This window comes from Ictalurus furcatus, chromosome 1 (assembly GCF_023375685.1).
Source record: "Ictalurus furcatus strain D&B chromosome 1, Billie_1.0, whole genome shotgun sequence".
NCBI classification, from domain to species: Eukaryota; Metazoa; Chordata; class Actinopteri; order Siluriformes; family Ictaluridae; genus Ictalurus; species Ictalurus furcatus.
This window is the reverse complement of record NC_071255.1, coordinates 20,114,228-20,127,982: the sequence shown is the minus strand read 5'-3', so window position 1 is coordinate 20,127,982 and position 13,755 is coordinate 20,114,228. Positions and strand designations below refer to the sequence as shown.

Here is a 13,755-nt window from a genome sequence, read left to right as displayed (position 1 = left end):
TCACCGGACAGCCTTGCTGTCTCCAAACTTTTTTCTTGCTTCGGACACACTATTTACTTTATGTTTCCGCATACGTCGTAGGTATGGGTATTGTAGTCAATGAAACCGAAACTCTCTGTTTCAACTAACGCAGCTGGGAACCCTATACCACTACAATACCCACAACACCTTGCGGCTCACGCTGTCTCTGCGCACACTCAGCGTTCGGCTAGCTGAGGCTCGCTGTTGAAACTGACTGCACGTTGGATTGATTGAGAGCTGCTTACTGAGGTCTGGTGACTGATATATCTTTCAGCTTTTCAGTGTATTTAAGAATTGAAATGTCATTGAAGTTATGGATATTTTTTTAAGATATGAGGAAAACTCGGTAATGTTTAAATGCTTAGTTTGTAGCCCTGGCTAAACAACTACCTGTGTGAGAAACAGCAATATGCTGACATTCTGAAAGTACATATGTAAATGAATGTAGCTATAACTAATATATAACATTAACTAGCCGGCTGTAAAGCCCTGTCATATGCCCTGTTCTTTAAGAAAACTAGTTAGCTAGGAGGCTAAAGAGGCGTGTATTAATAGCCTTGTGGACTTTGATGCCGGTGACTAAACTAGTAGCTAGGTAAAAGGATAACTAGCTGACTTAACTGTGGTGGAGATGTACATTTAACACTAGTTTCAGTTCGAGCTTTATATAATTTATGTTATATACGCTAGTAGAGTTCTTAGATAAAAGTTCTGCTTAATTTTGTGCTGCTTTTGGCATCCATACAACTATACAATTACTGTGATGTTAAAAGCTTGCTCTTGCAAGGGTTTGATATTTTCACGGTATGATAACCTTATCTAAAAACATGACTGTATTAACCAACATGTAAAACCACACAAGCCAGTAGTGCAAGTTACATGAAGTATTTATTTACTGGACAAATCTTTGTCCTAAAGTCTCTTTGCACATGCTTGTATATAAAGCAAAAAAAGATTCAATCCCCCAGTTCTTCTTCTTCTTCCTGCAGGAGGTCTGTTATAATACTGATGTGTGATGTCTGTAGTAATTATGATCAGTTACCCCTGATGAATGATCTGTGTATAAATGACAGAGATGTGAGTGTTTTCATGATGTTCTCGCACTCAAAATAGTGTGCGCTCTACATGCATAGGTACGATATTCTCATATCATAGAATGAGATCTCTAATACAACATGTGACCTCTATGATTAGCAGTCCATAACATGTTGTATGTAGGCTTTATGTGTGATAGAGGCCCAGTAACGTACCTTAAAGTGCACCTATTATGGTTTTTCAAATATTACCTTTCATGTAGTGTGTTATAGAACTGTTTGTGAATGTAGAAAGTCTGCAAAGTTTCAAAAATCAAAGTGCACGACAGACGGGGTTATTGACTCCTAAAAGAAGGAAGCGATTCTGAACAGCTGAAACGAGTCGTTAGTGATTCCAGACTTTACTTCCTGTACTAACTTACGTAGGTTTGTAACAAAAAGCCCCGCCTCTGGTCTTCATCGTCTGCTCGCGAACAGACGGAACCGAAACTCGTTACGGTAGTGGGCGTTTCCTTTTTGAAACATGCTGACAGTGGTAGACGAATCACAACAGACTGGGACATCTGACCAATCAAAGCAGAGTATGCATTTAAACCCTTTTTTAAACAATTTCAGCTATTACTCCAGTCGAACAACCGAAACTCTTCCTGTCATAACATACAGGCTTCACGACTGCAGACAATTATTAAGAAATGTCACAAAAGCTTTTGGATAAATGAAGAATGGTACAGGAAGTTGGTGGGCGAATGTTTTAAGATGATTTGCATATCAATGCATGACTGCGATTAATTGATAATCTACCGAGTTGTAGTCGAGTGTAAACAAATATAGTTCAAATCATCTTCGATTACACACTGGCTTAATGGTTAGCATGTTTGCCTCACACCTCCAGGGTTAGGGCTTCGATTTCCACCCCTACCCTTTCTGCGGAGAGTTTGTATGTTCTCCCCGTGCTTTGGGGAGATTAGTGTGTAGGATGTAAGATTAGTGGTATGGAAAATGGATGGATGGTCTTTTAGTGTTGAGAAACAAGTGTCAGTCGCTTCCAGTGGAGTTTAGACTTGAGGCACTGTTCCTCTTTGCTGTTGCATCGTGTCCATGTTTTCCAGAATTTCTGCTACTTGTTTTGCTGTCAGAGGTATGTGCAGTTTGGATATTCATTGTTCCCTCTTGGAGTATTCCTAATTATTTTGGCTTGACAAAGCCAACATACTGTTTTGCTTTATAAGAATATTATTATTTCTTCTGAGATGACCTGAAGACCCTTCTCTCCCTCTTACTGTCAATTTACCTTTAACAGAGACTCTCACTTTCTCTCTCTCTATCTATCTATCTATCTATCTATCTATCTATCTGCCTATCTATCTCTATCTGTCTGTCTGTCTGTCTATCTATCTGCCTATCTATCTATCTATCTGTCTGTCTATCTCTATGTATCTCTCTGTCTGTCTGTCTGTCTATCTATCTATGTGTCTATCTATCTGTCTGTCTGTCTGTCTATCTATCTCTCTGTTTATCTATCTATCTATCTATCTATCTATCTGTCTGTCTAGCTATCTATTTATCTCTATCTATCGCTCTATCTATCTATCTATCTATCTATCTATCTATCTGTCTATCTATTTCTCTGCCTATCTGTCTATCTATCTGTCTGTCTATCTATCTCTTTATCTCTGTTTATCTATCTATCTATTTATCTCTATCTATCTGTCTCTGTCTTTCTCTCTATCTATCTATCTATCTATCTATCTATCTGTCTAGCTATCTATCTGTCTATCTATCTATCTATCTCTCTGCCTATCTATCTCTCTGTCTGTCTGTGTATCTCTCTATCTCTGTCTATCTATCTATCTATCTATCTATCTATCTATCTATCTCTGTCTGTCTGTCTGTCTATCTGTGTATCTCTCTGTCTATCTGTCTATCTATCTAAAGCTACAAGTATCTATCCATCCAACTCTGCAAGTACTGGCACCCTAACTATCTATTTAATGCTGCAAGTACTAGCACTCTATCTATCTGTCTCTCTTTCTTAAAACTGCACATTACCTTCAGATTTCAAACTGATAACTATTTAGAACTTTCAGACCGGCTTTGTCAAGTCAACATCAAAGTTTGCCGTGATTAACTTTACCTATGTAGTTGTTTCATGTTGCTTCAAAAACTGCTGCTACAGTGTATACAGTTTTTATGTAATGCTGCTAATTAGTGATTAGCCTCCTATATCTCAGCTGCGTCTGAAATCACAACTTTTCTGTGGGATGTCTCCTTTATTTTGCCCACCACAGTTTTAGGTTGAATTCGTAAACGTGTGTTACGCCAAACCCCATTCTGAATTATGGCCTAGTTTCTTTCTTTGTAAGACATATAATTCAGCATATTGGAGCTCCTCCGGAAAAGCCAAATAATGAAGTCTATTCCTTACCAATCACGTTCACTCAGAGTAAGTACATTCTTTACTCATCCAGTTTGCTCATCCAAGCAAACTCCATCCTGACTGATTAAAAATGCGTTTCCAATGTGCAGCTTTCTAATAGCTTTTCTGTTGACTCTTTCAAAGTTATTACACAGTGTTAGCTGGAGAATGAGTTTCCCTTTATGTCTCGCTCCCTCTGACACACACCGATACATGTTATTCTTCTGAAATTCATAAATGCAGCTGTTAAAAGTCAAACCAGTGATCTAGTCAACTATTAAATGCTTAATTTAATTAAAGATCAGACTAAAGACATCTTATTTGTTGGAATACAGTGCAGACCAAATTTTGTGTATTTGAAGATGTAGATGGAGTGTTTTTTTTTTTTTCTTTTGAGATTTTATGCTAATATACAAATTAGCGCTGTGTGATGTGAAGATATTCTACTATTTCCATCTCATTGAGATTGAGATCTTCTGATCTTTTGTTACTCATATTGTAACTCGTTTGCTTTGTTATTAGTTGTATATACTCCATTAAGTTGCATTTTTTATTTTAAATTAAAATATTGTTTTTCAGAATGTGGTACTGTGGGAATTTACGATGGAAAAAACATGATTACCGAGTCAGTGAGGAAAAAATAGTGTATAATATGATGTTTCTGAGTTGCCCTGACAGTCCTGTAATGGGTATCTGTAATGCTCAGTCAGTGGCATGCCGGGGGCGTTGGGTCAAAATCTGTGAGAAAATTGTGTGTATATGTCATACACCAACGCGGCTACATCAAATATCATCACGTGTCAACGTCAAACACAAAAGAAGCATGACTACATCCTGACTGGCAGGAGCCTCAGGCAGTCAGACAAATGAGAGAGTGATCAAGTCCAATATAATCAATAATAAGAAAATAGGTTTAGGTGAGATAACATTTGAGCTTTTTCTTTGCTAAACAGGTAAGGCATTTATTTGTTCTCTAACTAGTCAGTTGATTTTGTGCAAGTGGGCAGTTAGTTTGACTTGGTGTGAGTTTTTTTTTCCCTGTGTATTTTTACTTCAAAGTTGTTATGTATGTGCATTTTATTCAGTATATTACTGATCAGACATGATAGTTTTGCTCTCTCTGTATTTTAGCTAGCTAATACCTCTGAGATGAACATAGCTTGAGGTAAAGCCCCTATATTCACCCTGTGGTCTGACCCCGAGAGCTGTGCTGATATTACAGCAGAGCAACTCTTTCTCCTTCAACCACGGTATTTACGGATGTCCTGATCAAGTTTTTTGCCCCATATGTTGATCTGAGTCATTTAATATTGAGCATCAGACTGCTGATCTGATATTTATTCTTTCCTAGTGCTAGCTTCACAGTTCAAGGACGTTAAAATCAATCCAATGTATATGCTTCACAACTGAATAGCTCTGCAATGCATTAAGAAAAAATCCGAGCCTGAATCCGAGCTGCTCTTTATAGTGTGTGTTTTTTTTTTTTTTTTTGTAATTTTATTTATTTATTTATTTATTTATTTATTTAAATACACCCCAAAGTAACCAATTAAGTTCCATGGCTCTTATCTTAACAATTCCAGGAGAGGAAATTTCTCTCTCCTTTTTAAAGTATCCTCCAGTGTGTGTTGCTTCAGTGCAGACTTTGCCCAAGTTACTCGAGCGAACTCGCTGTATTCTGTTGAATGTTTAGTTTTTAGGTGCCGTATCAAATTGGCAGTATTGACCGCAGCCTTGTTGTTACAGTTTTCAGTATATTAGGCAGAAGATGGACAATGAATGTGTGCATGTTGTGAATGGATGTAGCCTTTCACTAAATTCACTTATCTTAGAAAATGATTCATAAAACTAAAAGTGGGAGAGTTATCGTCCTCAGACTTAAACTAGAACATGGTAAAACGTGTGGATTTGACTCATGTGTGTTTTAGGTTGTGGTTAGGACAGAGCCATTTATCAAAATAAAAATATATTATTTGCAAATTTCTTTAACCATTTTTTAAATTATTATTCCTTTAATTCTCTTTTCTGGACAATAAACCCCCAAGTGTCTGCAATCATTGTATTTTGATGCTAGTCTGTGTGACCTTGTCATTTCTGTGCTCAAAAAGTTAAAGGGATAGTTCATCTAAAAATTCTGTTATCACTTACTTACCCTTATGTCATTCCAAACCCAAATACTGTTACTTTTCATAACATAAAAGAAGATCCACTCTATTGCAGCTCTATTCCATAAAATGTCAGAAGATCATGAGCTTTAATGGTGCACTATAGAGCTTTGTGTCATATGGACTGCTTTTCTGTATAGCCGTGTAACCATTCTTCGAAATTCTCCTTTTGTGTTACACTGAAAACATCATACAGGTCTGGAACAGCTTGAGGGTGAGAAAATAATTTTGTGTAAGTAATATTATCTGGTGCTTAGCTGACACAGTCATGTCGTTTTACTGAGACATTATTACAATAATGAAAAGACAATAATGAAAAGACACTCATTATATAAAAATGTTTTCTTTGGGATAGCAGAAAAAAGGGTAAGCTGACAGGAACAGGAGAAAAGTTAGCAGTATATACACAGTGGATGTTTTGGTAATTCATATTTGGTCTGCTCTACTGTTTGGAACATATTATTCACTATATCTGTGCATAATAAGATGAAAGGTCTGCCTGGGGGTAGAGAGTGAGTACATCTGAAATATTCTAAAGCAAAAAGGACCATTACATTTGTGTTTCCACCCCCACCAAATGGTTAGGTCCCCCACCCCATTGTTCAAATGTGGTTAAGGCCTTGGTTGTTTCTCACCTTGGCTAACAAAACCAAACTAACCTAGTCTCATGTTAGATAGCCAAACAGTTTAATAATTTTATTGGTCTGGTAGTCCTGCAAACAGTAATAACACCCGAGGAAAGTTTTATGATGAATCCAACTTTTTGTCAAATTTTAAAATTTTTTAAGCAATTAGCTCGCACATGCAAGAAAAAAAAATGCAGGGAAACAGTCTATTTTGAAATAGGTGTTTAAAAGTTTTTTGATCTGGGTTCAGCCCTGGATGATTAACAGTCCAGCTAACGCCCCTGGCAAATATTAACAATTTCAGTAGTTGTGTTTTAACCACGTCTAATAACGGCTGTCATATGGATTCTATCTAATTACGAGGAGGAAAAAAGAAGCAGTGACACGATCTGTGTTAAACAGATGTCTACAAAAAGGTGAGGGCGTGCGTGAAAAAGAGCGAGGGGAAAACACGTCATTGCGAGAGGTGTGTTCTTTTAGTAGAATGTAAGCGATCAGCTGAGTGAACATACTGTATGTGCACGCCTGTTCATCTCTCTCTCTCTCTCTCTCATACACACACACATGCACACACTCTCTCATTTATAAGAACGATAACATTGTAGCGATCTGTAAATCCCCATGGTGTTCTTGTTGTTGTTCGAATATAATTTCTAAAATGTTACTAGAATAGCCTAAATGAATTAACTACATTTCTAAAATGCTCCAATATACAGTATAAGTCAGAAACAGATCACGGTAATATAAGTCAGTCATCTAACAGCAATATCATGGTAAACAAATGTGCGCCAGTGATGCACGTATGATTTAATATGACGTGTCCGTCCGTAACGCATTATTATAGTTGTTCAGAGCAAAGAAGGGAGATGAGTTGTTCATCATAATTAGCATGGACATAATATAGCTTTGTACCGAAAGTTTTCATTTATTTGTTTTAGTAATTATTAAACTTAATCATGAAAACGTTACTGAAGTGACTTCCTAAATATAGCCCTTATACATTGAAAAGGCGTCGCTGTTATGACAAAGTGAGTGTATTTCTTTTTCAGACATTTGTCCTTCTTTCTGCAAAATGCTTGTTGTCAATATAAAGTTTTTTTTTTAAAAGAGGTTTTTGAACCCTCTTTTTGAAACGTGACTTATGGCTGGTTGAAAATGTCATTTTAGTGTTGGTGCACATCTCGTCTGTGGTGGATAAACATGGCAATTTCCTTAAAATGTCTATTACAGCAAATTAATGCAGTAAAATACAGACCTAAATGGACAACTTTAAAAAGGGTTTTGCTCTTTTGTTAAGAACTTTATTTTTTAAAGGTAAGGTTGACATTTGCATGGAACAGCTCTTATGATTTGGCATCATGCATGTGGTAATGGTATAAACAAATAATCTGAGCACTGCTGACCAAAAGCACTTAAGCCATGTTTAAATTTAAGCATGATTTTACTGACTAATAAAACAGATGAATTTACATTACGTGTTTTACTTGATAATGAGATGTTTTTGGTAAAATCATGGGAATGACAGTTTCGGTTAGCAGTTTTTAGCACTCCTAGTATGCATAGCTCTGTAGTGACCAGCAAAGTTCTTGAAAGTTAAATCTTAAAAGGAAATAACACATAATACAGGATGTTACACAATCAGAGATAACTCATGACTTAAGATGGGATCCTGATCTGTAAAGCAGTCACACACATTAATACACACATTGCTGTTTTTTCCTAACAGGCACTTTAACTGCATGAGTACATCTTCCCACCGATGGTTGACTGAGCGGCAGCACTATGACTCCTCCTCGGCTTACCGGTGCATTGCGCTCTTTCTCCACGGTTAGCAAGCAGGAGGACCTCCCATCCGAGCTGTATGATTTAAAGGCAAGGCACTTCTTTTCAGAACAAATGTTTCCAATTTAATTACATTCTCATTTTCTGATAATGCTATCTAAGAAGTGAATGCTATTTGTTATGTTAATGTATTGTCCCTGTTTTCACATACTGATGTTTGTGACCATGGGTGAAAAGTGTTCGTTTTTTTCTTTCTTTCTTTAAAACAAAAAAAAAATCTATATAAACAGTTTAGGGAATAGAGTGTGTATGTTTTGATATTTTAGTAGTTCACATACAATTAGACTTTAGTTAGTTAGACTTTAATGTCACATTATTTCCAGATGGTATATGAGGCATACTAGATAATTCTATAATTTAAAATGATAATTGTTAAATACTAGAATGTAATACAGAATGAAGCTTGTATCTTTGACAAAATACTAGTAATACAAAATTAAAAGTGTGAAATACAATTTTTGTATGTATTGTAAAGTATGTAATACTATTAGTGTGCTAGTGTATACAAAATGAGATAAATATGAAATACAAAAGTTAATTACAAAATACTAATATTTAATACAAAATGAGCTAATTACAAAATACTAGGCTGTAAAACAAAATAGTAAGAAATATAAATTGAGAATTGTGAAATACTGTTATGTAATACAAGATGAAGCCAGTAACAATTACAAATTACTAGTAATAAAAATGAGAATTGCAAAATAGTAGTATGAAATAGAAAATGAGATCATTGCGAAATACTAGTATGTTATCCAAAATGAGGCTAGTAACAATGTTAGATATGTTGTGTTCATTTTTCCTCTGTTGTTCTGAGAAATTGATATAATAAAGATCATGGATGTCCTAAGTTTGAAATCAAGACAAAAATCTTTAGTGAGTAGAAGACAGTCTTGTACAATATTTTGTCCTTGACCATGTATCTCTCTTAATCTAGTCCTCTATTTCCCCTCCATTATTTATGTGTTTATGCCAGATGCATTCTCGATCCTTCACTTCCCTCCCCATCTTGTTTTTCATTAATCAGTCCATCTCCAGGCTTTTTAGGAGGAGGTAGATTGCACTTCTGATTATCTTGTATCAACAGCTTAGCGCTAAATTGTTTAAAGTTGCTACTGTTTAAACCTGCTTCTTTATGGAAGAGGTAGAGACGGCTTTGTTCTGAGCATACTCTTATAACACTGAGATTTTGAAGGCATCATGGTGCTGATACAGTGGCATGATGTTAAAGAAGTTTATCTTCTAAACTTAAGCCCCTTTTTGAATTAGTATCGTCACTGCATTTATATATGAGTATTTTACTTGGTTATGTAAATGGTTTGTAATATTCTCAACAGCTTTTAGCAAGGACACGAAGAGAGTTTTGTGTTTGAGTTTGTGTGTTCATAATGGTTCCTTGTGCAGGCCAAGCGTTTGAAGAGACAGGAGCTGTTTGCTAGAGAGGGTCTGACCTGGGCAAAGCTTGTGCAGTTTTTCACACAACAGCTAGAGAAGAAGGAACAACAGAGAGAGTCTCAGGAGCTGAAAAATCTTCTTCAAGCAGCCAAGCAGATAGGTATATTATTCAACTGATTTCAAGAAAATTCCTGCATTCTTGACTTATTCATGACTGGTATTGTATTTATTGTGATAAGATGTAAAATGTTCAGCAAGCCTATCCACACCTTATGTGCTGAAAATGTTTTCCTTTACCTTGTCAAATTTTCAGTTTCTCATGGCATGTTTTGCCACTATCACTTGGACAATGAAGTGCAAACTGAATTTAGTTGGGTTTAAAGTGTATGGTTTTCAGCCCAATTTTTGTAGTCACAGACAAAAATTGCACATTATTAAATAATTCTTTGGTTGTGAATTAAGACAGGAGGTTTACACGGCAACGTTTTCAACTAAAAATGGAAAACTTTTTATGCGCTTTTGGCTGTTCATTTATATGACACTGGTGTTTTGGGGCCTGAAAACGCAAACTTTTGAAAATGGGTTTCAAAGTGCAAATTTTTGAAAACTATACCGTTATCATCTGTGTAAACGTAAAAAAAAAGCAAATTTGTGAAAACGATGACGTCATGCACACGCATATTACGTGTTCAGTCTGTAGTCATGCGCGCGAGTACTTCAAAACAATGCGCGAGTCATTCAAAACTACACTGGCGGGCTATGTTTGTGCTGCTCAAGATTTGGAGTTTATAGACGCTTCTCCAGAAACGTGTAGATTTACTGCATCACTGCTACGACCAGTGGAGATGCATTTGTTACATACGCCAAATGATTAACCCACATCTACGCCGACGAAGGGTATTCAAAAGGTGTTTGGGTAAGACCTGGGAGGACAAGCAGTTGGTGTGAAAACTTGATCAGTGGCGTTGTTGACGAGCATGAACAGAAGAAAAACGTCCGCATGTCAAAAGCCTGCATAATACAGCGTTTTTAGTCGTTTTCCAGATCATCTGTTTGTCAAAACCGCACGCCAAATGATTAACCCACATCTACGCCGACGAAGGGTATTCAAAAGGTGTTTGGGTAAGACCTGGGAGGACAAGCAGTTGGTGTGAAAGCTTGATCAGTGGCGTTGTTGACGAGCGTGAACAGAAGGAAAACGTCCGCATGTCAAAAGCCTGCATAATACAGCGTTTTTAGTCGTTTTCCAGATCATCTGTTTGTCAAAACCGCAAAGGAAATATTTTCCATTTTAATGCATCGTTATCATGTAAACGTACTCTAAGATTGCATAATGGGACTTTCCCACTGGAGGCCGATTTGGTGCCATTGCAACTTAAGACACAGATGATTACAAAGTTCTGGCAGTGTCAAGAATTTTAATTTTTCTTTTAAAATCTCATACAGTGTCAGCTGCTATGATGTGTGTCTAAAACCCAACAATATGAGGACGGCATAGGATGACAAGAAACTCATAGGACATCTGCAAAAAATACGGTAGAGGCAATGGCGAAACTTAGACGAAATATATGCTAATGGACCAAAAAAAATATCCTCATTACCACTAGCTCACTGTTTATGTGACCTTTTCTACATGAGCTCAGATCATGCTGGTTGATTAATGTAGTAATTTTCTTTAATTACAGATTTATCACACACATTACCGCATAGTCTCTTATAGAATTTTTTCTTTTTTATTGGGATCATCCCATACTGTGTGACAAGTAATAATCTGAGACTGATGAAATTGCAGTCCAGCTTTAGCCAACCACAAGTGTTGAATATCGTTAAAAAGCAAAAAGTTAAGGTCATTTACCTCACATTACAACGTACATCCATATTGAAGGTAACCAGTCACAAAGGTGAATGTCACACCATAGTGTTCAGCTTTCCTGATGTGTCTAATAATTAGATTAGATGCAAATCCCCCAGAATGCAGTCTTAGTCAAACTGTGCTGCATACTGTGTCCTATCACACAGCTCATATTACTGTTCTGATCATGTTGTCAGGGGACAAGGGAGGTAGGTCGCAGGGAAAGCAGCAGGGCACGGATTGCAACATGGCAGGGCTCTCTCTTCCTCTAATCCCACTATAGCGCTTGTGAATGCAAGCAAGCCTCTGCTCACAGCAGGCTTGGAGTATTTGTGATAGAAATCAAAGGCAAAAAGGATCTTTTTCATTTTGTAACTGAATAGCTGATAAAGGTCTGTGATAAACAGCTCAGTGGTGTATAGCAGGATAATGCCCAGATGATGCCGAAGCTTAATTAACAAAACAACAATGATTTTCTCATTTAAATATCTTTTAAAATATGCTTTGTGGTGCACTTTAAGATGATCTACTTCTGAGCTGAATTGTTACTATGTTCTGCACAGTACAGTGAGGTTCTGGAAACCAAAGTGAGGCATGTTATAGTGAAGAATGGTTCAGACTGTGTTAATTACTATATTTTTAAATATCTCGGCATGATTGAACAAAAATACCTTTTATTTATATTGTGAATATTACACTGTAGGTTACTGTACAGTAAAAAAAGTCTAACTCTGAAAAATACAACAAAATAACAATGAAGGGAAGTAAAAGAGCTGATTAATTGTTCAGGTGATTTTGCTTGCCTCGCACCTCCAGGGTTGTGTGCCTGCCTCCACCTCCTGCCTGTGTGCGCGGAGTTTGCTTCAGGGGTTTAATCCGGGAACTCCAGGTTCCTCCCCCAGTCCAAAGACACGTGTTGTAGGCTGATTGGCATTTCTAAATTGCCCATAGTGTTTGAATGGGTGTGTGAGTGTGTGTGACAGGTTGGAACCACGTTCAGGGTGTTGTGCCCCGAGTCCCCTGGGATAGGCTCCAGGCTTGCCCGTGACCCTGTGTAGGATAAACGGTACAGAAAATGGATGGACCTATTTTAACACCAAACAGATTCTAAATGTGTCTAACATTCTTGGGTATAAATCACATAGACAAAGGTTGGACTTAAATAATAAAGCTATTCTAAATTGCTACATTTACCATTCCTGTTTACAAGCACCAGTATAAAGTCTAAAAATTCCCCTGTACCAAAAAATCCTTTATAACCTGTTCAGCACTGTTGTGTTGTTTGAAAACAAATATTTCTTAGCTGACAAATGTTACATTACAGTATAAGGTGTGATTGCACATTCAGTGCAGTTCACACAGTACCCCCTCTGCAGTTTGCAAACAGGCCATTCTGAGACATCCCCAACCAGAATAAAGTACCATTCTTCAAGTTTACACTTTTTAAAATGCACAGAAATGAGCAATTACTTATAGACAATGAGCACTAGGTAGAGACTGAGTTGCATTCAGAGAATTTTAATTGGCCCAAATCCTTTTCTTCCCATCTCTTGGTCATATTTTCTCCTTTAATTGGATGTTCAGCCCTTTTCTCCCCCATTATTAAATTTTCTGTGCGTAGCATTGGGTTGAAGTATTTCCTCAACAGCAAAAGCATGGGCAGTGAAGTGAAAGGGGTTTTAATTGTCTGCTCATATGGTACAGAGGCACTTTCTCATTTTGTGGGTCTACAGAGTAATCACTGTGCTTTCTATGTTCTCTTTGAACTTTGCAGTGAGTACAGATTTCGGACAGGATGCCATTGACAGTGCTGCAGTCTTCTTGTTCAAGACATTCCAGAACAAAGAGCAGGTCAGCCATGAAGAGACCCGGGCCATTAAGCAGATGTTCGGACCTTTCCCGGCCTCAGCAGCTGATACTGCCTGTGCTGCTGTCAGCCAGCTGGTAGCTCAGCTTGGAGAGTCCCAGGTGGAAGCTTTCATCCAGACCCAGACAACAAACAAGCCTATAGATCATGGAATGTCTTTTGGAAAGAACATTGCCTTCTCTTTTGACGCTTATGTCTTAGACAGTCTAGATAGTCTTCCATGGGAGGAGGAAAATGGTGAGGGGCTGAGCCTGGACTTCAACAGCTTCTTGAGCAACCATGCTGGCGGGCGTAGCTCTGGTTTGGAGAGCGTTGGAGCACCGTCAGTGAGCCAGAGCAACAGTGCTGACCGCTCCATCCTTAGAAGAGAGGTGGAGAAGTACCTGTGTGGCGGCAACATGGGTTCATCCAGTGTAGAGGAGCTCTGTACCTCACTGTTTGAGATGCTGGCTTCTACCAAGAGTGATGATGAACTTCAGAATGAGGTGAGAGCCAGTGTATGTTTACTGTCATAATGATTTGATTCAGAGAACGCAT

The 13,755-nt window shown here is 37.5% G+C and overlaps 1 protein-coding gene across 1 annotated transcript in view; it reads left to right on the top strand.

The window, feature by feature from the left end:
• The first annotated feature begins 207 nt into the window (after positions 1-207).
• Positions 208-13,755, top strand: part of ascc3 (activating signal cointegrator 1 complex subunit 3) — a 176,134-nt gene continuing 162,586 nt past the window's right edge. The window contains exons 1-4 of the mRNA XM_053631683.1: positions 208-270; positions 7,989-8,134; positions 9,509-9,659; positions 13,126-13,703. Of these exons, the coding sequence (XP_053487658.1) occupies positions 8,045-8,134; positions 9,509-9,659; positions 13,126-13,703 (819 nt within the window). The 5' untranslated portion in view covers positions 208-270; positions 7,989-8,044. The remainder of the gene's footprint in view (positions 271-7,988; positions 8,135-9,508; positions 9,660-13,125; positions 13,704-13,755) is intronic.